The sequence below is a fragment of the Trachypithecus francoisi genome, unplaced genomic scaffold (assembly GCF_009764315.1).
Source record: "Trachypithecus francoisi isolate TF-2019V2 unplaced genomic scaffold, Tfra_2.0 Lachesis_group9, whole genome shotgun sequence".
NCBI lineage: Eukaryota > Metazoa > Chordata > Mammalia > Primates > Cercopithecidae > Trachypithecus > Trachypithecus francoisi.
In genome coordinates, this window is record NW_022681474.1 from 53,358,840 (window position 1) to 53,381,941 (window position 23,102).

Below are 23,102 nucleotides of genomic sequence, written 5' to 3' on the forward strand. Positions count from 1 at the left end.
AAACCCACATCTTACATTCATTATTTCCTGACAATCTTCTGCACTTGCTTGATGCTTTATCCATGAATACTTGAAGCCCCTATCATGCTGACTAATGTCTAGGTATACAAAGGGAGGTACCCAAGTCTCAAATAGTTTTCCCAGAAGAAACAGAGCTCAGGCACCCAGACACCCGAGTTACTGGAGGCACCAGGCCAGCTGGGAGTTGCCCAAGAGATGCTTACCTTTCATATATGCCAAGCCAAAGTAGGTGAGCTCCTCGAGCTTGGCAAAGGACGTCACGGCATTGAAGACAGCTCCCACTGTTGACTCGACATCACATTTTACCTCCAGGTGCTGCCCATTCAGCAGGACCACACAGAGGTCCCTGAGAGCCAAATAGGATTTCCCTTTTTTGGTCTGAAAACAACGGTAGTATCAATTATACTATAATTATAAGTCATTGAGCCTTTAGTGTGTGCTGGTTACTGTACTAAGCACTTTACACACATTGTTTCACTTAATTGACAAACAACTCTAAGAGATGAGTATATTTACAGTTCCTATGCAGCAGATGAGAAACTGAGGCTCAGAAATGGTAAGAGTCTTGCCCAGGGTTTGCAAAGTTTGTAAGGCAGGAATTGGACTCAAATCTGAGCCTTCTGCCAGGCTCAGCAGGGGCCAGGAAAGCTGGGAGGCCCGTCTGACTGATGTCTTTCCCCTGCGGAAATCCCAGCTGCCCCTTGGGTTCTGCTTCCTAAGAAGGTCACCCAGGGCCCTCATCAATGAATCGTATGGCCCTGGATCATTCTGTCGATCTGACATTGTCTCCCCAGGCGCCAGCAGAGCACAGGTTAATTAATTCTAAACTTCAGAGAGAATTTGGGTGGGTGCAGATCTAATGAAGAAACAGAGCTGGAGCAAGCGGATTACCTGGACTCTAGAAATGGGCCAGCAGAGCCAAAAAGCCTCCAGAGTCTGCCTTCTGCCTCTTCATCTCCCACCACAGCCCCACCCAGACCACTGTCGCCTCGGCTCAGCCTCCTGGACAGTTCATCACCAGGCAACCGCCTGGGCCATTCTGCCTGTGTCTTTGCACATATAATACCCACTGCTGCCAGGGCTCTTCCACTCCCTCCCCACGTGGCAAACTCCTATGGGTCTGTCTGGTCAGGCTCTGAAGCCCTTGTCTGTGGCTCTTCCTGAGTATCCCCATGTCCCAAATCCCAGCCTGGACCTCCCCCAGGAAGTTCTCTTTAGAAGGCAGTCATGGAGAGACACTAGCATATGTGGCCTTAGTGCCATCAAGACCATGCCTGTGGTCACACCCTGACCCTCCTGGCACCCAGGGGCAGCCTACGCACTCTAAGGGCCAGAATAGATCTGAGGACCCTGTGGGAGGGGGTTTCCCACAAGTTGCTGGGCAGGGCTGATCACACAGGCACACTCCACGCCACCTTGGTTCCCACACTTGCTGCACACCTGAGTCACCTGAGAGGTGAGGGGACCACCCACAAGATGGTTCTGTCAGTCTGGCACAAGGCCTGGGAAATCAATATCTTGTAAAGCTTCCCAAGTTGATTCTGCAAGGGCCAGGAAGGCTGGGAGGCAGATCTGACCTGCTTCTTTCCCTTGCAGAAATCCCAGCTGCTTCCTGAGAGGGCTGCTCAGGCCCTCAGTGATGAATCGTATATCCGCCAGTGATGGGCCCCTGCTTGGGTCCATTGCTCTGAAGCTGCCCTCTGGGCACTCTTAATAGCTGTGTCTTGGAATGTGTGTTTTCTAAGTGAAGTCCCCAGGACAATGAGCGTGTATACAAAGCTTCGACTTTCAACAGTCCTGCCTCCCCTCCTCCTTGGAGGGTTCTGGCTGCCGACTCCTTTGCTCTCTGAATCCCCAGGCCTGGCTCAGCCTCCCCTGCCCTTCGTCCTCCCCGCACAGTGACCTCTGCTGCCCTCCGCTGAGGGCAGCCATGGCTCTCACTGTCCTCTAGTGATGCCCTCCTCAGGGGCTGGTGGAGGAAAGGTCCCAAGTAGGCACATGCACCCAAGGCATGTCAGAGCAACCATGACAGTGGCTGTCCCCACCCTGGGTCAGCAGCATCAAAGCTCTTTCCATGGGCGATTCAGCAGGGAGAAGCCTCTCACCCACCCAGCTCCCAAGCCAGGTACCAAATGCATCTCCATACAAAGGGTGTAACCCCTTGTGGGGACCACTGATTGTCTGGGCTGGGGCAGCAGAGTCATGGGAAGGGAGCTTGGGCTTTTTCACCCTGCGTGGGGCATGGTGCATGGATTCAGCAACTGGTGTGACAAAGTCACAGGGCAGGGTCCCAGGTACCTACAAGGGTCTCTGTCCACCTCGTGAATATCCCTATGCCCAAGAGAATGTGACATTAAACAGCGAATAAAAAATAAAAACACCATGACATGCTGAGACAGAGAAAGTACACATGGAGAAAAAAGAAAATGTTTTATATTTCAGCTCCTATGGTGGCTGCTTTTGAACACAGGATGCTGCCTCTTCATGTTTCAGCGAGCCTGTTTGCCAGTGTTTCCCATGGGACAGTCATGCTGTGAGGGGAATCTGTTTTGTTCCCAACACCCATAGGGAAGCAGAAGGAAAGGGTGTGTGTATGAAGAACTCCACTTAGAGGGAGACATAGGGAGCTACATTGACTGAGCACCCTGGGGACATGAAAGGAGGAGCTAAAGGAACAGGGGCAAATGCTCCAGTCCAAGTCAGACAAACAGACCGAGTGACATAGGAAACCCTGGAAATGGGGCCTCCCCTTTCCCAGGTAAGGGACAGAGGTCCAAAAAGTCTTTTATTGAGGGAGCCCTCAGTCACCTTCATGCCTTTCTGGCATCTTTCTAGAGGCTAGGGTTCAAGATCCCCTCTGAGGATTGTAACTAGGCTCCTAGACCTGATGTGTAGGTCAAGATGCTCGCCCTGGACAGAACTGGGACAATAGCACCGTTTCCATCACCTGGAGTCTTGGTCCCTAAGCACTGCACAAGCATCCCTGCAGAGCAGGAGAAGCTGGCCCCCATCACAGCAGGTCTGGCCCATCTACCTGGTGGGTAGAGGAGTCTCCAGTCACATAAACCATGTGACCACAGGGATGTCAGGAAGGGGTTCCTGGGTGAATTTTCCTTTCTTCCCCTCAGCTGAGGGCTGGTGATTTGAAGGGGATGGGCAGAGGTGGGACTGGCCTGAGGAGGCCATGGCCCTATGACTTGCAAGCCCCATACAGGAAGTGTCTTCAGAAAGTTGTAGACCCCCAGAGTGAGCCACCCTGACGCCCCCAGCCACTCAAACACCAGTCTCCTTAAGTTTAGCATTTTCATGCTTCGGGTAACTCAATCTTGCATACTTGGGGTGTAAAAGTTATCATCCCACTTCATACTTTTTGTGCCAGTGCAGAGGGACCAGGCACACAGTGGGTGCCCAGTCAGCGTGTGCTACATGAATTGATGCAGTTGGTCATTGCATAGGAAATGGAGGCCCGGGTTAGGCAGGCATCCCACTTGCACTGACCAGTTTGTTTCAACACTTTCAGGACTCAGGTGTAGAGGGAATGATGACAGTGCACCGCAACAGACATTCCCTTGACAGGGGGGTACATGGAAGCTGGGATTCAATGGGATTTTGCTGGAGTGAGCCAGAGGTGGGCTCACTGGTGCTCTTCAGTGCAGGAAGGACAAGTGGTAGGTGATGCAGGAGCCTGGGAGGAGAGAGCGTCTAGCCACGCCCCACCCTAGCCCTGCCTCCAGGAGGCCCTGAACAGAGGCCCAGAAAGCCAAATTGACAATGTGTGCGCTTCCAGCCCTGGGGGTTGGGGAGATGGGAAAGGCTCACATTCAAATACTCAACATTGACTGAGAAGCTCCCGGCCCCAACTGGGCCCTGGACAACAGAGATATGGACCTGAACATGGACAGATACGTCCTGGGGAGCTGAGGGCAAGACCAGCCACACATGGGGCTCTTCAGGGGACATGCTCAGGCTCTGGGGTATGAAACGGACAGCCCACACAGTATTTGTCCTTCCTGAAAAGCCCACATGGCTCACTCTTTGTCTTCACCCAGTCTTTGTTCACAAGATGCCTCCCCAGAGCCACTTCCCCATCTAAAAGAGCACACTCTCCCTCCTACCACCTGCCATGCTCCATCGTCTTCCTTTCTTCATTGTTTTTTCTGTTTTTGTTTTTGTTTTTATCACAAATCACTACCTGGCATTCTTTTATATTTATGCATTTGTCTGTCTTTGCCTCCTCCTTCTAGAATGTAATCTCCACACGAAAAGGCCTTTGTTTCATTCACAGCATAGGTGGGAGCCTACAATACTGCCTGGCACCTGGTAGATGTTTCACAGCATTCCCTAGCTGAGGCTGGCAGGGCCAGCAGGACTCAGCTGGAAGTCACATGGGGCCCCTTTAATAGGCCAAAGGGAAAACAGCAGCAGTGAGAGGTAGTGATGGTTCTGGCAGGGGTCTAGGGGAAACTGAATGTCACTGGGGTGTCCCCACGTGAGACCCCATTCAGGCACAATTGGCCCCCCGCAACTGCCCACTTCCCTCACCACCCTCCATCCCTGCCCAGTCTAGCCCAGTAGTTACCACAACTGATCCCGGCAGATGTAGTGTCATCGGGGCCTCTCCAGCCAACAGGATGAACTCTGGCCTGGAAAACTGGAGGAAAACAGTCACATATGGTAGAGAAGACGACAGATTCCAGGCTTTGGGTCTGGGCTTCCCCCATGATGCACCCCACCAGCACACATTCCCCAGAGCCAGCAGGAAACAGGCCAAAATGGGGCTGACCTGGGCTGAGGCCCTAGCTAAACAGTACATCTTGGAGCAGAAGTCTGACAGGTGGGTATAGGGTATCAGCAACATTCTGGCTCTTAAGTTGGGTACAGGGGTGTTCGGGGTGAATTATAAGTTTCATAATTCACACAGAACTCCATCTTTTGTATGTATAAAAAGTATAAAATGTATTGTATAATATAAATATAAATGCAATAAAAATATTTTTAAAAAACAAAAACACTTTTAGATTTAGATGAGCTGAAATGTTTTCTAGCACTAGATGTTGAATCAATAGCTTAGCAGGCAGCTCTTGTTCTCAGTGTACTTGTATTACACTTGACCCAGAAAATACTGCAATACCCATCACTAGCTAGACCCAGCTATCCCCCTGTGGGGGGCATATTCTCAACCCATTTTACAGGTGAGGAAATTGAGTCTCCTCACCTTTGAAAAAAAAATGCTTAAGAAGTTCATCTGAGTCATATAACCAGCAAGTGATAGGGTTGGGTGGGGTTTCTGTAGTGCCCTCAAGGGTACCTAGCAGGACTCTTGTCCCAAGAGGCCAAAATTCCAGTCCAGAAGTGACTTGTGTCCAACAAGAGTTCCCAACAAAAGTATATTTAATGACTGATCAGGAAGAAAAGCCAAAGGAGGTGGACAAGGCCTCTCAGAAGCCCTCTTCACACCCCCACCAAGTTCGTGGAGGCCAGAGAAGGGCCTAGGAGGACAGTGGGGGCCGGGCCGGGGTATGGGAACCATAGCCCAAACAGGAAAAGGGACATCCTGAGGCTGTTTGGAGCTCAGCTCAGTCGAGGGGCTTTAACTAACTTTGACAAACAGAGAGGCACATTTCCTCTAACCCTATTATTCTCTTCCTTTCTTCATTTTTTTTTTTGGTTTTGTTTTTGCTTTTGTTTTTATCACAAATCACTATCTGGCATTCTTTTATATTTATGCATTTGTCTGTCTTTGCCTCCTCCTTCTAGAATGTAATCTCCACACGAAAAGGCCTTTGTTTCATTCACAGCATAGGTGGGAGCCTACAATACTGCCTGGCACCTGGTAGATGTTTCACAGCATTCCCTAGCTGAGGCTGGCAGGGCCAGCAGGACTCAGCTGGAAGTCACATGGGGCCCCTTTAATAGGCCAAAGGGAAAACAGCAGCAGTGAGAGGTAGTGATGGTTCTGGCAGGGGTCTAGGGGAAACTGAATGTCACTGGGGTGTCCCCACGTGAGACCCCATTCAGGCACAATTGGCCCCCCGCAACTGCCCACTTCCCTCACCACCCTCCATCCCTGCCCAGTCTAGCCCAGTAGTTACCACAACTGATCCCGGCAGATGTAGTGTCATCGGGGCCTCTCCAGCCAACAGGATGAACTCTGGCCTGGAAAACTGGAGGAAAACAGTCACATATGGTAGAGAAGACGACAGATTCCAGGCTTTGGGTCTGGGCTTCCCCCATGATGCACCCCACCAGCACACATTCCCCAGAGCCAGCAGGAAACAGGCCAAAATGGGGCTGACCTGGGCTGAGGCCCTAGCTAAACAGTACATCTTGGAGCAGAAGTCTGACAGGTGGGTATAGGGTATCAGCAACATTCTGGCTCTTAAGTTGGGTACAGGGGTGTTCGGGGTGAATTATAAGTTTCATAATTCACACAGAACTCCATCTTTTGTATGTATAAAAAGTATAAAATGTATTGTATAATATAAATATAAATGCAATAAAAATATTTTTAAAAAACAAAAACACTTTTAGATTTAGATGAGCTGAAATGTTTTCTAGCACTAGATGTTGAATCAATAGCTTAGCAGGCAGCTCTTGTTCTCAGTGTACTTGTATTACACTTGACCCAGAAAATACTGCAATACCCATCACTAGCTAGACCCAGCTATCCCCCTGTGGGGGGCATATTCTCAACCCATTTTACAGGTGAGGAAATTGAGTCTCCTCACCTTTGAAAAAAAAATGCTTAAGAAGTTCATCTGAGTCATATAACCAGCAAGTGATAGGGTTGGGTGGGGTTTCTGTAGTGCCCTCAAGGGTACCTAGCAGGACTCTTGTCCCAAGAGGCCAAAATTCCAGTCCAGAAGTGACTTGTGTCCAACAAGAGTTCCCAACAAAAGTATATTTAATGACTGATCAGGAAGAAAAGCCAAAGGAGGTGGACAAGGCCTCTCAGAAGCCCTCTTCACACCCCCACCAAGTTCGTGGAGGCCAGAGAAGGGCCTAGGAGGACAGTGGGGGCCGGGCCGGGGTATGGGAACCATAGCCCAAACAGGAAAAGGGACATCCTGAGGCTGTTTGGAGCTCAGCTCAGTCGAGGGGCTTTAACTAACTTTGACAAACAGAGAGGCACATTTCCTCTAACCCTATTATTCTCTTCCTTTCTTCATTTTTTTTTTGGTTTTGTTTTTGCTTTTGTTTTTATCACAAATCACTATCTGGCATTCTTTTATATTTATGCATTTGTCTGTCTTTGCCTCCTCCTTCTAGAATGTAATCTCCACACGAAAAGGCCTTTGTTTCATTCACAGCATAGGTGGGAGCCTACAATAGTGCCTGGCACCTGGCACCTGGTAGATGTTTCACAGCATTCCCTAGCTGAGGCTGGGAGGGCCAGCAGGACTCAGCTGGAAGTCAGCTTAGGGTTACCCAGCTGGAAGAATGACTCTCTCCTCCCTAAAGAAGCCCTCCCTGCGGCCTGGATCTGTGCTCCTGCCTTTCACCTGTGCAGAAGGCCCCTTCCAAACACATTCTGCCTTGTCAGCTCTCGAATCACATAGCACGCTCTGCCACCACCCTGCGCAGGGTGGCTGCAAACTTCCTCTAGGGTGGGACCCAATGTCTTCAACCCTACATCCTACACAATGTCCCCCACAGAGCCTGCCCCAGCAAGACCACACAGTGAAGGCCTATGCCCTAACTTGCAAATTTCAGGTTTATGTTGGTCCAATCCTATAAACCTCAGCCCAGGGAAGTTGTCCCCTAGAAGACCTGGCCCATTTTCAGCCACTGTGCCAGCCACCCACAGCTCCCGGCTCAAGCCTCCTTGAGGAGTGCCCTTCAGCCTTCTTTTGCTTACCTTGCTCCTTCTTTGCAGAAAACCCCTTTGAGAAGGAGTTGTTGGCCATGAGCTATCTGCTGCCGAGTGCACAGATCCAGAGCTGAGCCTCCGGCCCTCCTGCTGGTCCTGGGGATCTGCTCCTGAAAGAGCGCTGGCCAGGGGTTGAGAAGGGGTGAAGCACTTAGCAAGGACAAGGGCTTCCATTGCATGAAAGCCCACGCACACAGGGGCTCAGCTGGGCAGGGCGCACCCACTGACGCATGTCACCTTCTCCCCCACCTATGGGGGAGTTACATCTACTTTTCAAGTGGCGGAAGCTGAGGCCTGGAAAAGCCAGGCTGCACAGCCACTGGGGTGTGGTGGGGTTGGAGGTGCAAGGCACAGTCAACTTCTCCACCCCATGGCTCTGCCTCTCTGTTTGTGGTGCCAGGACCCCAGGTCTGGAGCAACCTCCCAGCAGGTCATGGGATTGCAGTGGTTCTGGCTTCTTTAGAATTTGATATATTGCTCAAAATATTTTGACAATAAAATATATTGTTTAAGGAATCAGGGGGTAAAAATTGTTTTCATTGGGAAAATAAAGTTTTAAATGGCAGGAAAAAATAATTGCAAGATAAACTCTACAATATCCAATCAGGGTGCCAACTATGGATTTGACATCAACTATGACAAGACACTGTTACAGCCCTCAACAGTCAATATGTGAATAAATAAATCACCCGAACTTCAAAATGAACAAGGTTCCAGGTCCAGGAATACATGAGCCCATCTAGGTTTTGATCTGATTCAAGCATCCTAAGTCAGACAAGTGCAAAAATGTCCACAATTCTTCTCCCTGATCTGCACCCTTTGCAATCTGACTTTGCATCCTCCTGCCATCAAGAGAAGGAGTCTATTTCTTACTCCTTGAAATGGGGCTGGCCTTTAGGTTTGACTTGGCCAACAGAATGATGTGGAAATGATGGAAGGCCAGTTCTGAAGGCTTTATGCACCTCTCTTCTCTTCTCTCTTCTCTTCTCTCCTCTTCTCTCTCTCTCTCTCTCTCTCTCGCTCTCTCTCTCTGTCTCAGTTCCTCTCTCTCAATTCTGCCATTGTCACGAGAACAATCCTAGGCTGACCTGCTGGTGGAGGAGAGCCAGAGCTTCCCAGACAATGGCCATTCACCCCCCAGGAGAGGTTGGCTAGCCGAGCTGAAGATAGTCACAGATGCAGGAAGGCTTTCAGCAGAGTCTAGAAGACCTCTCAGTTGAGCACAGCTTAAATGACCAACTCACAGAATCATGAGCTAAATATATAATTGTTGCTTTTAGCCATTGTGTTTTGTGGTTGCTTGTTAGGCAGCACGGTATGGCAATGGACAATGGCAACAATATTGAGGCACGCTGTCGCTCTGCCACTCGGCCTGAGTATGGTTCCCAGGGGAAACAGGATGCCTTGACAGCACAGCTGCCACCAGGCCCCTCATCACCTTGGCTTCGGATCTGCTTAAATGCGGCTTCTTCAACTGCTAAGGAACAGCATTGGCATTTTCTGGAGGAGTAAGAGGCTTCTCATTAACAATTAGTAAAGAAATAAGGTACCGTAGCCCCCACACCTATGTCTCACATCAAGTTCACAGCACCCTGCAGGCCTTGCTGCTTACCGGTTAACAAGGAGGCTGCAGTGACTATGTGTTGAGGTGCTCCAGTGGGGCTCCAGCGAGCTCTGGGTCTCCGTGCTTTTTTCTGAAACTAACCAAGCAACACGGTAGAGGGCATGGGCAGAAACCAAGATCACGGCTTTCTTAAATCAAGCATCCCAGAGCATGAATGGCATCATGACTTACTAGCTGTGTGACCTTGGTGAAATTACTTAACCTCTCTGAATCTGTTTCTCATGTAGAAAACAGAAATGACAGTTATAGAGGGTTGGAGGGAGAGTTACAAGGGAAAATAAAGCTTAATGGCAAAGTGCACCTTGTTTTAGAGACAACAAACAATAACAATAATTAAAAAAAAAAAAGCTCAGATTTAGTTGAAAAGTAGAGAACAGTAGATTTGAAGATTATTCCAAAAACCACTCTTTTAACACACCCAGAACAATAACTGAAAAAAAAATCAAGTTTTTCTTTTCTTGTTGTTTGTTTTAATTTGGATTTTCTCAACCTGGACAGTTAGAACTCATTTTTAAAGTTTTCATTTGATATAAATAACTGTGTTAAGTTGTGTCCCCAAATGAGACTTTCCTGGGAACACAGGTGAGTCCTAAGCTCAGCCCATTCTCTTCAGTGGCTTCCTGAAAGAGTGGCATTTACATAGACTTTCTCTGCCATCACAATGAGAATGTGTGGCCCATACAGGGCAGGAAACAATAGAATTGGTACCATCGGCCCACGCAGGGACTGCTCAGGGCACGTACCCACCTCTGTGAGGATGCAGACACTCCGAGGCCTGTGCTTCTGGGCTCTCACTGCTTGTCCCATGCAGCCTCTTCCTGAGCAGGTAGCTTCTGTTCTGCTGCACAGAGGAGCTTTCCTCCACAACTCTTTTCTCCACCTGGGGGTCAAGTGCATCACACATCCACATACCAAGATAAGGAGGGGGCGTTTTTATAGATACATGCAAACTGGTTGTCAGACTGAATCAATGTGGAATTGTCTGCCCCACACAGTGAGCACCTAATGATGTGTTCTCTGGCACCCAGAATGTGCTCTGTACCCATCCCCCACATGTACCCTGAAGGCACTTCACCCCCCACTCCAGACCTGCGCACTCACACACATCTGTGCCTTTGTTCATGCATTCCCTCTTGGGGGCACAGAAGCTCCTCTGTGCCCACAAGACCCAGAACTGTGTCTTCTCTACTTCTAAGCCTCTCCACCTCTGCCCTCTGATCACCTTCCCTTATCACTGCACTCATACCTGGCTCTGTTGCACTATGTTCCCTGAGTGTGCTGCTTGCCTGTCTCCCCCAACATCTCTGTGTGCTCTACGCACTGCCATAGCACACCTAATGCAGTGCCCAGTGAATGCTGATAAGTGACTGACATCTACTTTGCAGGTCCCTGATGGAAATGTTGCAGGTCAATACAGTGTCTATCCAAGGACAATGGCACACCAGTGGATGGTAGACTTCAGTATCTTTCAAATAAATATAGTCCACTTCCCCCACCAAATCCTCTGGCTCAATTCACAGGAGCCACAGGTTCCCATGCCAAGAGAGAAAGGGTCCAAGAAGGAAGCCTTCTCTGATGGAAGAGGCCTTCTCTGATTGACTGTTGCCAGTATCCACCTTGCTGTCCCCTCATCTCCATCCACATGGCCCCTCATTAATCCTGGTCTCAGCTCTCCAACTTGTCCCTGGACAAGTGCAGCCACCCAACTGGTCTCTAGCTTACCTGTCTTTGGTTCCTCCCAAATACAAACTTCCTTATATTTTGTGCCATAGGCACCTCACTTGCCCATCCTACCCCAGCTCCACCCGGGTCTCATGGGGGACCAACTCCAAGATGCCATTCCTGCACCAGAGCGCCCCAGGGGGCCAGGCTGGGCCTGTCTCCAGCTGAGACTTTATCCTTCAACTTGTCAGCTGTACTACCATCACTCCCCTCTCCCAGGAACATTTCCCTAATAAATAACTTGCACAAGAATCCCTGTCTCTGGGTTAGCTTGGAGGGAATCCAACCTAAGCCAAATGCCTCCCATGTGCCATGCCCCTTGCTGCACTCTGGGGACTGCACAGGGCAGCAAGCAGCACAGTGTGATAAGCACAACAAAGGACCCCCTGCAGGTATAAAATAGCAGAGGGGAGGGTACCCAGGGACCACAAAAACGAAGTCAGGGAAGGCTTCTGTGCAGAACCTGGAGTTGAATTTTGAAAAGAAAACTGAATCATGGGTTCTAAACATGATTGCTTTATGTAAGGAGGCACTCGCCAAGATGTCAAGGGTCTTACCCATGTGAGAAACTGGGGCTTGCCCAAAGGTCTTTGTCAGCACTGCCCAACAGAACTGCAATGACAAGAATGTTCTAGATCCACCCTGTTCAATAGGGTCGTCACCTGCTACAAGTGGCAACTGAGCACTTGAAATGTGACAGATGTGACTGATTAATTTAATTTTTTATTTTATTTTAGTTAATTATAATTTAACTAATTCTAATGTTAAGAGCCACACAAGGCCAGAGGCTACTGCTTGAAAAACACGGTTCTCTACTGACCTCGGAAATGGTGCCCAGAACCAAGCCAGCTAGCTTTCTAATGTGGAGACCGGCAGGGGCTGGGTAGACAGACACTTCTTTCTCATGAACCCGACAAGCTTCCAGAACCGATTGCAATGTGCACCGCCGGTGAGGCTGGTCTTCACACATGGTCAGCAGGATGGAGTGCAGGGGCTCACGGAGCTGCAGGGGCTGGAGGCAAACAGGGCCGGTGAGAGGAGAGAGCAGTAAGAGCTGCAGCTGCGAGGCAGCATCTTGTCAGGCAGGCCTTGGAGACATGGAAATGGGTGTTCCCACAAGCACCAGAGCAGATGACTGCTCCTTCTGGAGAATTTAAGGACAGACACAAGATCCATCACTGAGGCCACAAAGTGCAGAGCAATCATCTCTGCATCAGTTCTGTGTTACCGGCTGCTTTCTAAACCAGAACACCCTTCTGTCCAAGCGTGCTTGGAATGCTCATGAAAAACAGATGCTTTGACAAGATGGATTTCCACCTGTGCCAAGCACCCCAAATCAAACCAGAGGTCAACCTTTCACTCAAGTTCACCTGCGCAGCTTGTCATTGTATCCAGTCACTCATGGGATCTCACTGGGCCTTTCCCCTGGAATGTGAGCTCCAGGGACATACAGACTGTGGCCTATTCCTGTTCACTTCGCAATAGCCAGCAGTCAGCACAAACGCTCAATCGTTGTTGGTTGAACTCTATGTCACGTGTACATATCGAGCAAAAGAAAACGGAAGCATCTTATAAGCATTTCCCTCATGCATTTAAATGATCACAATTCATATGAGAAAGGCCTCAAATTCAGATTCAAAATCAGACTTTTTCTCAAGCTCAACCCACACTGCAGGTCACTTTCCGGATAACGGCTGCACTACCGCTTCTTGCCAGGGAGCATCAGCTGTGAGCACCTATCTCTGTATACAGCCAAGCTGCTGAGTCCTGCCGTCACAGTAAATCCAGCCACACCAGATACAGTACCTGCTTTCAGGAAAATAATGGTGTGATGAGAGAGACGGTCACTAAAAGAGACAAAGACCGTAGAGGATGACGAGGGCTTTGACTTTGGGAAGCACAGGCCATGGCACTAATGTAGAGGAAGGGGCTTAGCCAAGGCTAGAGTTAACTAAGAGGAAAGTGGGGAGTGAGGTGCTGGTGAAGGGATCAGTGTATGCAAAGGCATGAAGATGCAGATAAGCTGACATGCATCTGAAGGGAACAGGATTATGAGCAGGACAGGGCCTGGGGGAAAATGGCAATGTGGGGTCCCTTGTTCAAAATTATTAAGAATTCCAAGACAGGGATAGCAGAGCATTAAACTAAATGCAGGACTCTGTGCTATGACACAGGGTCACACACCCAGGACACACACCCAGGAAGCCGGTCCTGATTCTGGCAGATTGCCAAAGGGGAGCCAGACGGAAGAAGGGACCCTATCCTAGGCTCCAGGTGTGTCTCACTGAGAAGCCAGAAGGCAACCCCACGGGCAGTGAGGCGGTGTTACAACAGGTTGCATATGACAGCGATGAGCTGGTCTCTCTTTTAGAAAGACCACCCAGGAAGTTCCGGATGTTGAATTGGAGAGGATGGGGTGAGTAGAAAGAAAGGCAGGAAGGAAGGAAGGGAGAAGGGAGGGAGCCAGTCTGGCCGAGTCAGCTGGGCAGGGCTCTCCAGCATGTGTTCTTGTGGCACCAGTCTCTAAGGAATTGTTATAGTGTCAAATGGAAATGTATACAAGCACTTCTATTCTGTAGTCTAAAATTGTGTAAAACATTAGGATATTTTTGTGTATATCTTTTTTGAGAGGGTTTTGCTCTGTTGCCTAGGCTGGAGTGCAGTGGTTCGATCTCCACTCACTTCAACCTTCCCCTCCCAGTCCCCTGGGTTTAAGCGATTCTCATACCTCAGCCTCCCAAAGTGCTGGGACTGTAGGTGTGAGCCACCATGCCCAGCCAGGATAAAGTTTAAAAGTTTCTAAGCTTTAAACCTTGTAGTCTTTAAAAAATGACTCTAAAAACTATTTGAGAGAGAGATATTGTAGGGAGCATTTACCCAAATCTGTTGAGCCCAGGAGCCTTTTTCAGGGAAGCATCTCACTTTGGGAAGGGCTGTTTTAAAGTCTTTTTAAAAATATATGTAAATCTGTATCTTCAGTGTCTGTAAAATTCTCTAGCTTGCTATTAATACTTCCCCTGAGTGGAGATGGCCAAACTTATCTTGCTTGCCAGTCCCAAACTGTGGCTGCCTGGAGTGCTATGTTGAGTAGGATTCTGAGGTTGTTTCTGCACTAGCAGGAAGGAGTCGTGTGATGAGTTCACAACGCCTGCCTAGGACCTAGTAGCGGTATATGTGCTCGGTAAATGTGGTCCCTGTCCAGGAGAAAACCACTAAATAAACCCAAAGATATAGCCTGGCAAGACTTGAAGTATCTTGTTTACAAACCTGATGTGGCGGAACATGAAACCCTGCCGACCAGTAGAGGGTCATTCCTAAAGAATAGACGTGCATCTGCCCAAAAGAAGAGTACATGATTAGATTCCAATCATCTCTCTTATTTCATGGCTCTGCAAGAAAAATACAACCCAATTTCCACATGAACAGACGCTGTTGTCTGGCTAGTCCAGCACCATCTACAACTCCCTTGACCCTTGTTCCCTTCTACTTCGGAGGCTATGCCAGAAATTTGCTTTCTAGCAGAAACCGTGACACTCAATATTGGTGAAAGGCGTGAGAGAAATCTGTTAGGGGGCTTCTGATAAGGTTTTTGCTTTACTGACAAAAGGACACATGTGACTGGCCCCACGCTTTCCCCTTTGTACCTGCCTTGAACATTGATGTGATTAATACATGGAGTCTTTGCAGCCATTCTGTGACAGTGAGGCAGCAAGAATAGGATAGAAAACCAGCCACTGGGGAGGTAGAATGGAAATACACAGCCTGGATCCTTGATGACATGAATCGGCTGCTGACCAATCCCTAAACCTCTTGCTAAGTAACTAATAACCATATATTTGGCCCTGGCCATTGTATTTTAGGCCTACTGTTTCCACGACACATTGTGGTTCAGCCTGATTAAAAAGCACCGTATGTTGTCAAAAAGCAAAATGGTATCATGGGAAGAGCATTGTCTGACATCTCTGACCCTCGGTTTCATGATCTTAAAAATGAGTATTCTGCCTGAATTCTAATAAAGATCAAGTCAAAAGTACCCGAAGATGGTAATAATAACTATTATTATTGTTACCATTATTGTTATTATTGGACATAGAGTACTTACAATATACTAAGCTTTGTTCTAAGTCTTTTACCCATATAAACTTATTTAGTCCTCACTGCAATCCTGTGACGTAGTATTTGAATTTTTCCCACTTGACTACATGACCTCTGGATTATACCAGTCCTCAATCAATGTCAGTTGGTTTTTATTGTGGGGCTTCTATTATAACTGACAAGGCACATTTACCTTAAGATCTCTCTTCTCAGGAAATGGTTTTTGGGACTTTAGAAGGAAACAATGAGGTAATGAAACATTGCATGTAAAAACACACAGTTATTTGAGCCACCCACTGGGTTTAATATAAGTGGTTTTAGTTTTTGGTTTTGGTTGTTCACATCCTCAAGGTCAAGATGTGTTCAATGTCACCTGTGACAACTCATTAGCTCTCATCTTTGTTTGAAATTATATCCTGAAACCAGCTCCCATCCCTCAGATGAATGTGCATAGATACCACACAAGAAAGTTCACAAGCTGCACCTTCATTTCCAGAGAAAGGACCCGAAGAGCGGGGGCTTGGTAGACAGCCACTTCTTTCTCATTAACCCAACGAGTTCCCAGAACCAATTGCAGTGACTGCCACCTGCAAGGCTGGTCTTCCCACGTGGTTAGCACAATGGAGCATAGAGACTCATGGAGCTGCAGGGACTGAAGTACAGACAGAGCTCCAGCATCCTGAGCACTGCGAGAGGCACCACCCACACCTGGGAGCTCACGTGGATTCCAAGGGCTCTGTCTAAAAGTGTCTTAGGGCAAGGCCTTGGCCACAGTGACAAAAGGTTTCATCCAAAATTCTAAATTCAGCTCATTGGTAGACACTGCCAGTAGAGGGTTGGTGACAAGCATTTTGAAGGCAACTCCTGGCTCAGTGGGAAAGAACACCATGTTTCATTGGTGATGTCTGCCATGAGCACGGGATGGGGTACTGGCAACACAGATGACTAGTAGTTAGAGACCTGCTCACACCTTCCACCTGACCTGCACCTGGGACTAAGATGCCAAGTAGTTGGGGAAATATGTCAGTGCACTGTTTAGGGCAGATGTTGGTCTGAGGAGGGGGTCCGGGTACACCCTCCCAGCATCAGAACGAGGCCCAGGACTGGGGGAGGATTCTGAGCACAGCCTGTCCAGGGACCATTCTCCTAGCTCATAGCTGCCCAACCAACCCCTCATGGACCCATGCCAAGTTGGATGAAGAGAGGAGCCTGTAATGAATGGAAAAGAACAGTGATGAACAGAACTAAGTGTTAGAGATGCTGTAAGAGATCAAGTAACCTAGTCACTCTGCCTCCTGGCCTAATAAACAGGGCTTGAGGCTGGTGGCTCTGGCCCCTTAAAGCCCACTTCATTTGCCATGCTTCATACGCCTAGAGCGCTAAACCAATGTTTGGTTAGTTCAGAGCTCAGTCCCTCTCATGCTGGATCTCTTCTAGCTCACTCTCACTCTCATGTTCCTGGCCAGGACTCAGCAATACATTTAGCCAGTTCTTAACTCAACCTCTTAGCCTTGAATCTATTGGAGTCCTCGTGCCTTTGCCTGGAGGAAAGTGTGCAGGAGGGAGGAACATATTACTTTCCAGCTCAAAGATGCTCCGGGCAGAGGAATGACTAGGCCTTCACAAGGTGCTCAATGGAGGCCAACCTGCAATCGGGAGGGTGATGCCTGATCCTCACCAGTGAGTGCTGGGATGGCCAGGGAAGGACCCCAGGAGCACTCAAATTTGTGCTAGCTCAGGTACATCAGAAAGTGGAGCCTGAGGCAAGGGTTAAGTGCAGACTCTTCATTCAGGGGCTGTAAGCCCAGGGCAATGAGAGTGTAGAGAAAATGGGAAGGGAGACAGGGACCAATGTGATATGCAGGGTCAAAATGCTGGCCACCTCCTTGCCACAAGCAACAGAGCACAGCCTGAAGTGCAGCAGACAGGGCTTCCTAGAACTCAGGACTTCTCTAGAAAGCTTGCAAGGCTTGCACAGCACAAAGCCATCCATGAGAGAAAGAGAAGGGAAAACGTATCCTCTTAGTTCCCTCCAGACTCTCATTTACCACTGGCTAAGCTTACCCCATAAGAAGCTAGCTCCCCTGCATTCTCAGGTTGCATTGGCATGGTCCTTTAGCAGTCACGCAGAAATCCCAGTCCCAGGGCTCAAGATGTGACATCTTAGCTGAGTCCAGGGCATAGGAGGCAACTCGGTGTAGGTGGAGCCAAGAGACCCAAACAGACCTGAGAGGCACCCAAGTCTGTGTCCCATCCAGGAATCAGTGATTCAGCCCAGGGGTCCCGGCTGTATAAGAAGGTATGTGGGCCTGGATGCCAGAGTGACTTCCAGGATGTCAGCGAGGAGAGGGTGCCGGAGCTGGGGTCAGTGGAACTGGAAATCTTAGACCTTCACTTTTGTGAGCTGCCTTAGAGACATGTGGACCCAGATAAACCAAATCTGGAAGCCACCAAGTCCCCATTCTTTGCCTTTCAGAGCCTGGAGGGAAAGCAGCTCCCATTCCATGATGCCTCCCGAGGGTAGCAGGATTTTCACATGTGCACTTTTCTCATGAAAGGGCGAGGAGGAAGAAACAGAACTCTGAGAACACCCACCATGCCCCACCCAGTGTTGTGTGGCTACCTTGCATCATTCTCTCCTTCGAGAGAATTAAAATTCTCTTTGAAATCAAAAATGATGTTTACTGGAAACTTTTGCTGTTCAAAAGCAAAACATGTCCATTGCAGGAAAATCAAAAATCTCCATTGATGTTGCCATCCAGAAACAATCACTGTAGACACTTCGGTGCATGTATTTTTAGAACTTCCTCCCTGTCTCTCTTTCATTCTCTCTAACCAAACTTGGATAATATTACGTGCGCATATATTGAATTTCTTTTCAAGTCATTAAATAAGCTTCTACAGACTCATTTTAATGCTGTTTTGTCTCATATCCTCTCCCACTGACTACTTAGCTTGTTTTCAATTTATCACTAATGTCAGCAATACAACAATCAGCATTGCTGCAGCTAAATTTATCTTTACTTGTGCCTTGGAATAAATTCCTAGTTGAGGACGTGCTGGGTCATTTTGAGGTGTCTTGCTGCATACTGCCAATGGTAACAATGTGCCAGACCACTTAACCACAGCTTTTTAACACTTCTTTTTGAATATTGATAATAGCCTGATCAATTAAGCCACATTAACCCCACTTTACCCATGTAGAAATTGGGGCTCAGAGAAGTGGACTTACCCTTGTCCATGAGCTAGTAAGTTGCTGACAAGACATCCTGGGAATAAAACTCTTGAAACCCACTCTGCTTTGGTGTTGAGAACCAAGCTCTGCAAGGCTGAGCTGGGAGCTGGGGAGGCTGCCGCTGGGACAGGCCTTTTCCAGGGCACAGGACTCAGCAGCTGCAGAGAAGCTGCACAGCTTACCTGAGACACATCAGGCTGCTCATCCTCGCTCTGTCCCTGTAGCAGTTCAGGGGCCTTGAAAGGAGCAGCCTCTATGTGAGAAACATGGCCTTGGAAAGAAAGGCTTCCAGTCGCAGAAAGCAGGGCTGACCAGGGGCAGATCACATAGTCCGAGGAATCTGAAACCAAGCCAGTGATGGGGCTGTAGAGACAGAGCTTCCATCTGGGGGGCCAGCGTGGGACTGTGCCCAGCAGGTGCCTGGCAGTACCCATCTCTGGGACTGAATGTGAGCAAGACCCGGATGCATGGTATACTAAAAGGTGGCTGTGGCCACAGCCAGGAAGTTACCACCTGCACCTAAATTCATCCGTGGCCCAAGAGTCTCAAGGTAAAAGGTAAAGAGAGGGTCAGGCACACCTGGAATTTAGCACAAGCCTGAGTTCTCTAGAGACAGACCAGGACCCAAGGCAGCTGGTCTTCTGGGAGCCCTGTAGCTGGGGAAGAGGGCGAAGATGACACTGAAGGCATAGGTACACAGCCTCCTCCATCGGCCCACGCTGGGTCCCATCGCCCTCACAGAACATGTGTGATCTTTCATGCCAGCAGCCTCTGCTACATGCACTGAAGCCCCCAAGCACGTGTGATCTCTGAGTTGATACTTCAGTGTGGGCACTCAGCGTTTGTTCTGGAGCTTAATGCCTAGGAGCCCCAGAGTCATCCTTGGATACTGCTGCCTTAGGTCTCTCCTGTACTGAGAGTAGTGTGCAGCTTTCTCATTAGAGGGCTCTGAAGAGACACTGCAAGAGGCCTTATCTCTCCTGCAGTTTCTAGAGTTTAGCGCAAATGTGAGGCCACCCAGAGGTTGGGCTCTGCACAGAACACATGCCCAAGACATGAGATCCCTTGGCCACCTCAAGGCCTGAACTAGACATATGACCACCTTCTCCAATCTACACAGGACTCTAGTGGCCCTCCTGCCCACACCAACCTCCAGAGAGGTGACTCGCCTGAGCCCACTTACACCCCAAAGGGTCGCCCTGACCCCTACTTGCAGTGCGTGCTCTCCACCTGGCCACCGGTGGCTATTGCCTGGGCCATGACTGCAGACCACCTCTGGCGGGGCACACCAGCAAATTCTACCATCATCATGAGCTGCAAGCACAGCTCCTCCCACAGATCTGAACCCCAAACAGGGAAGGGGGCTTCTCTTCAAAGTTTCTCCCTCACTGGGTACCTGCCCCCAGCCTTAGGAGACCCAGTAGCATTTTCTTTGTCTTTTTCTTTTTCTTTTCTTTCTTTCTTTTTTTTTTTTTTTTGAGACGGCGTTTCGTGGTCTTGTCTCCCAGGCTGGAGTGCAATGGCGTGATCTCAGGTCACTGCAATCTCTGCCTCCTGGGTTCGAGCGATTCTGCCTGAGCCTCCTGAGTAACTGGGACTATAGGTGTACGCCACCTTGCCCGGCTAATATTTTGTATGTGTATTTTTAGTAGAGACAGGGTTTCACCATGTTGGCCAGGCTGCTATTGAACTCTTGACCTCAGGTAATCCACCCCTGTCGGCCTCCCAAAGTGCTGGGATTACAGGAGTGAGCCACCACACCCCACCAGCATTTTCTTATGCCTTACAGTTGTCTTCAAACAGAGTTTAATAATTCTTTCTAGTAACCTCCCCTGTTTAGAACACAGGGTAGGTCTGCCTTTTTTTTTTTCTTTTTTTCTTTTTTTTTTGAGATGAGTCTTCCTCTGTTGCCCAGGCTGGAGGGCAGTGGCACAATATTGGCTCACTGCAACCTGTGCCTCCTGGGTTCAAGCAATTCTGTCTCGGCCTCTCGAGTAGCTGAGATTACAGGCAGGTGCCACCACACCCAGCTAATTTTTTTTTTTTTTTTGTATTTTTAATAGAGACAGAGTTTCACCATGTTGGCCAGGCTGGTCCCAAACCCCTGACCTTGGGTAATCTGCCCACCTCGACCTCCCAAACTGCTGGGATTACAGGTGTGAGCCACCGCGCCCTGCCAGGCCTGCCTTCTGATGGGGCACAGACTAGTGCGACATCTGGTGGACAGAGTGTGGGGGTGTCCTGGGTGACCACCCCATGCCTCTCATCTCTGGTTATGTCCAGAGACAGCCTATGTGCTGTTAGATGCACATAGCACTGCAGCCACTCTCTTCCTAAATCCTCCCAGCTTTGCATGCCTGGAAATGCTGCAACTCCAAGGCGGAAGCAAAGCCTTTCTTTCAACTCTGCCACATGGCATGGGTCCAAGAGACAGGCCTGCCCTCCCAGTGCAGCTCCAAGGGTGGGTGCTATTCGTCCACTCATTCTAATACCTCAGACTAATCACAGATCAAGAAGCAACAACCTTGTTCTGTGCCCTCAGAGGTTGAAAAGAAAAATGTTTTTTAAAAAAAGCAGCAGCAGCCAGAACTGTATTAGTGTGGGAAGCTTCACATACAATCCCCTGTGATTTTACCGCCCCAAACATCCTCTCTTACCATTGCGGAGATCTTCTAGGAGCTGCTCAGCGGCCAGGAACAGGAGGGACCAGATTTCCTCCTCAGACAGAGCTTCACCCCTGACCTGCAGGGCACTGGCCAGTGTCACAGAGGACAGGCTCATGCCTACGATAAAGACATGCATGTGACAGGGCCCCTGTAATGTCCAGGAACATGTCCAGGCCCATACTCGCCACTCTGGCCCAGCCAGGCATGGTCTGGCCACTCCCCGTGCACTATGCACCGGCACTGTGTTTTCATCACCTAGGTCTCTGGGGTCAGGCAGAGAGCCAAGCACACAGAGGAGTTAAAGAAATGTTAACTGGGGGACTGGCCAGGCTGGCTGGTCAGTTCTCAGTGAATGAGTAAACAAATTCCCAAATGAAAGGTTAAATGACTAAATAAATACATGAATGACCAAATGAAGCATGAGAACAGCACCTCCCAGCTGGGCGCAAGCTGTTGCAGAGAGTAACCTACACCTGGGTATTATGTGGCCTCCTCTCCTTCTCTCTCTGGGGAAGTTAGCTAACCATTTTTGCCTGCAATACATGATTCACATCTTTCATCTCTGGCTGCCACCTGCAGAGTTAGATTTGGTGCCAGTACCACCCCTTTCTCCAGCACCTGCCTGAAGTGCAAGAGCGACTCACTAGACAGAAGTATAAGCTCCACATTTCAGAAAGGGGCAGCCTCACAGAGAAACTGGAGGAGGCTGAAGAGGGCTAGTCTTCTCTTCCCTCTCTTCTGGGAAGCAGGGCCTTTAGACCAAAGCTGATGTTTAAATGCCTATCTCCCTGACAAAGCTGCCACCCACTAATCTCCAGAGACCCAGGTGCTGGGTGGCACAGGAAGAAGCCAGGCAGGCTTTTCCTAATCCATTTACATCCTCATTGATCTTTCTCTATAGCCAGAGCTCAAGCAGGGCGGGTGTGCAGTGTGGGGCGCTAGATGGGGAGAACGTAGAGGCACCCCCATCCCCCATTAGCACACTAATCCAAGATCTACCCCCCAGTTGCCCACCTCCCTGTAGACACCTCTGTTACCAGCCTCCTCCAGCCTCAGGAAGAGAGGCAGGTTTCAGGAGAAAGAGGCTTTGTCTGCCACCTCTCCCCCGGGCAGGAAGGGAGGTGCAGCAGGACCCCCTCAGGAAGCTTGACCTGTGAGCCCTCACTTATCACAAGCAGTCTGTGAAGAAGGGAGTATTGTTTCTATTTGCAGACAGGAAAGAAGTCCAAGGTAATCAGATAAAAAGTGACGAATTCGAAGCTGAACTCCAGGCCCACTCTCTTTTTATTTTCTTTCTTTTCTTTTTTCTTTCCTTTCCTTCCTTTTCCTTTCCATTTCTTTTTTTTTTTTTTTTATCTCCCCTCTCATTTTAGAAACTGTTTGAGATTTATGGACTTGGCATTTCTATTCCACCACATTTTTCTAACTCTCTATAGCCACAGTGAAAGGTTGCTTATTAAAGATAAGAAGGGGGAAAAACAAGACGATGATTCTTATACAAAAAATCTCTAAATCCCAAAATAAAATATTGAATGGGTGGGGTTTTTTAAATTGCTTTATGACTAGACAAAAATGCATTAAAATCTTCTAGGCTGGTATGGCTAGTGAAGACCATTATTCCAGTACAATAATTCAATGGAGGGAGGACAAACTTTTCAACAAATAGTTCTGGATCCATCATGGAAAAAAGCTGAACATGGGCCTAAACCTTGCACCTTACGCAAAAATTACTTCAAAATGAATCGTAGATTTAATATAGAACATAAAACTATAAACTTTCATGGAGGAAAATGGGAGAAAATATTTAGGACTCATCACAAACAAGGACTCCCCAATAAAATGAACAGCTGATTTCTCATCAAAAACCAT

General features: G+C 48.7%; 1 protein-coding gene across 2 annotated transcripts in view; it reads right to left on the reverse strand.

Moving 5' to 3' along the window:
- Window positions 1-23,102, reverse strand: part of FRMPD2 (FERM and PDZ domain containing 2) — a 142,016-nt gene that overhangs the window by 90,180 nt on the left and 28,734 nt on the right. Inside the window, exons 2-10 of one of the 2 annotated variants that reach the window (XM_033209175.1) lie at window positions 21,225-21,350; window positions 18,750-18,907; window positions 14,505-14,570; window positions 12,058-12,249; window positions 10,263-10,395; window positions 9,504-9,591; window positions 7,880-8,012; window positions 6,114-6,185; window positions 225-399 (exon numbers count right to left, since the gene is read on the reverse strand). In XM_033209175.1, coding sequence (XP_033065066.1) covers window positions 225-399; window positions 6,114-6,185; window positions 7,880-8,012; window positions 9,504-9,591; window positions 10,263-10,395; window positions 12,058-12,249; window positions 14,505-14,570; window positions 18,750-18,907; window positions 21,225-21,350 — 1,143 coding nt within the window. Of the gene's footprint in view, window positions 1-224; window positions 400-6,113; window positions 6,186-7,879; window positions 8,013-9,503; window positions 9,592-10,262; window positions 10,396-12,057; window positions 12,250-14,504; window positions 14,571-18,749; window positions 18,908-21,224; window positions 21,411-23,102 lie in introns of those variants that run through there. The other variant, XM_033209176.1, reaches the window with a different exon arrangement.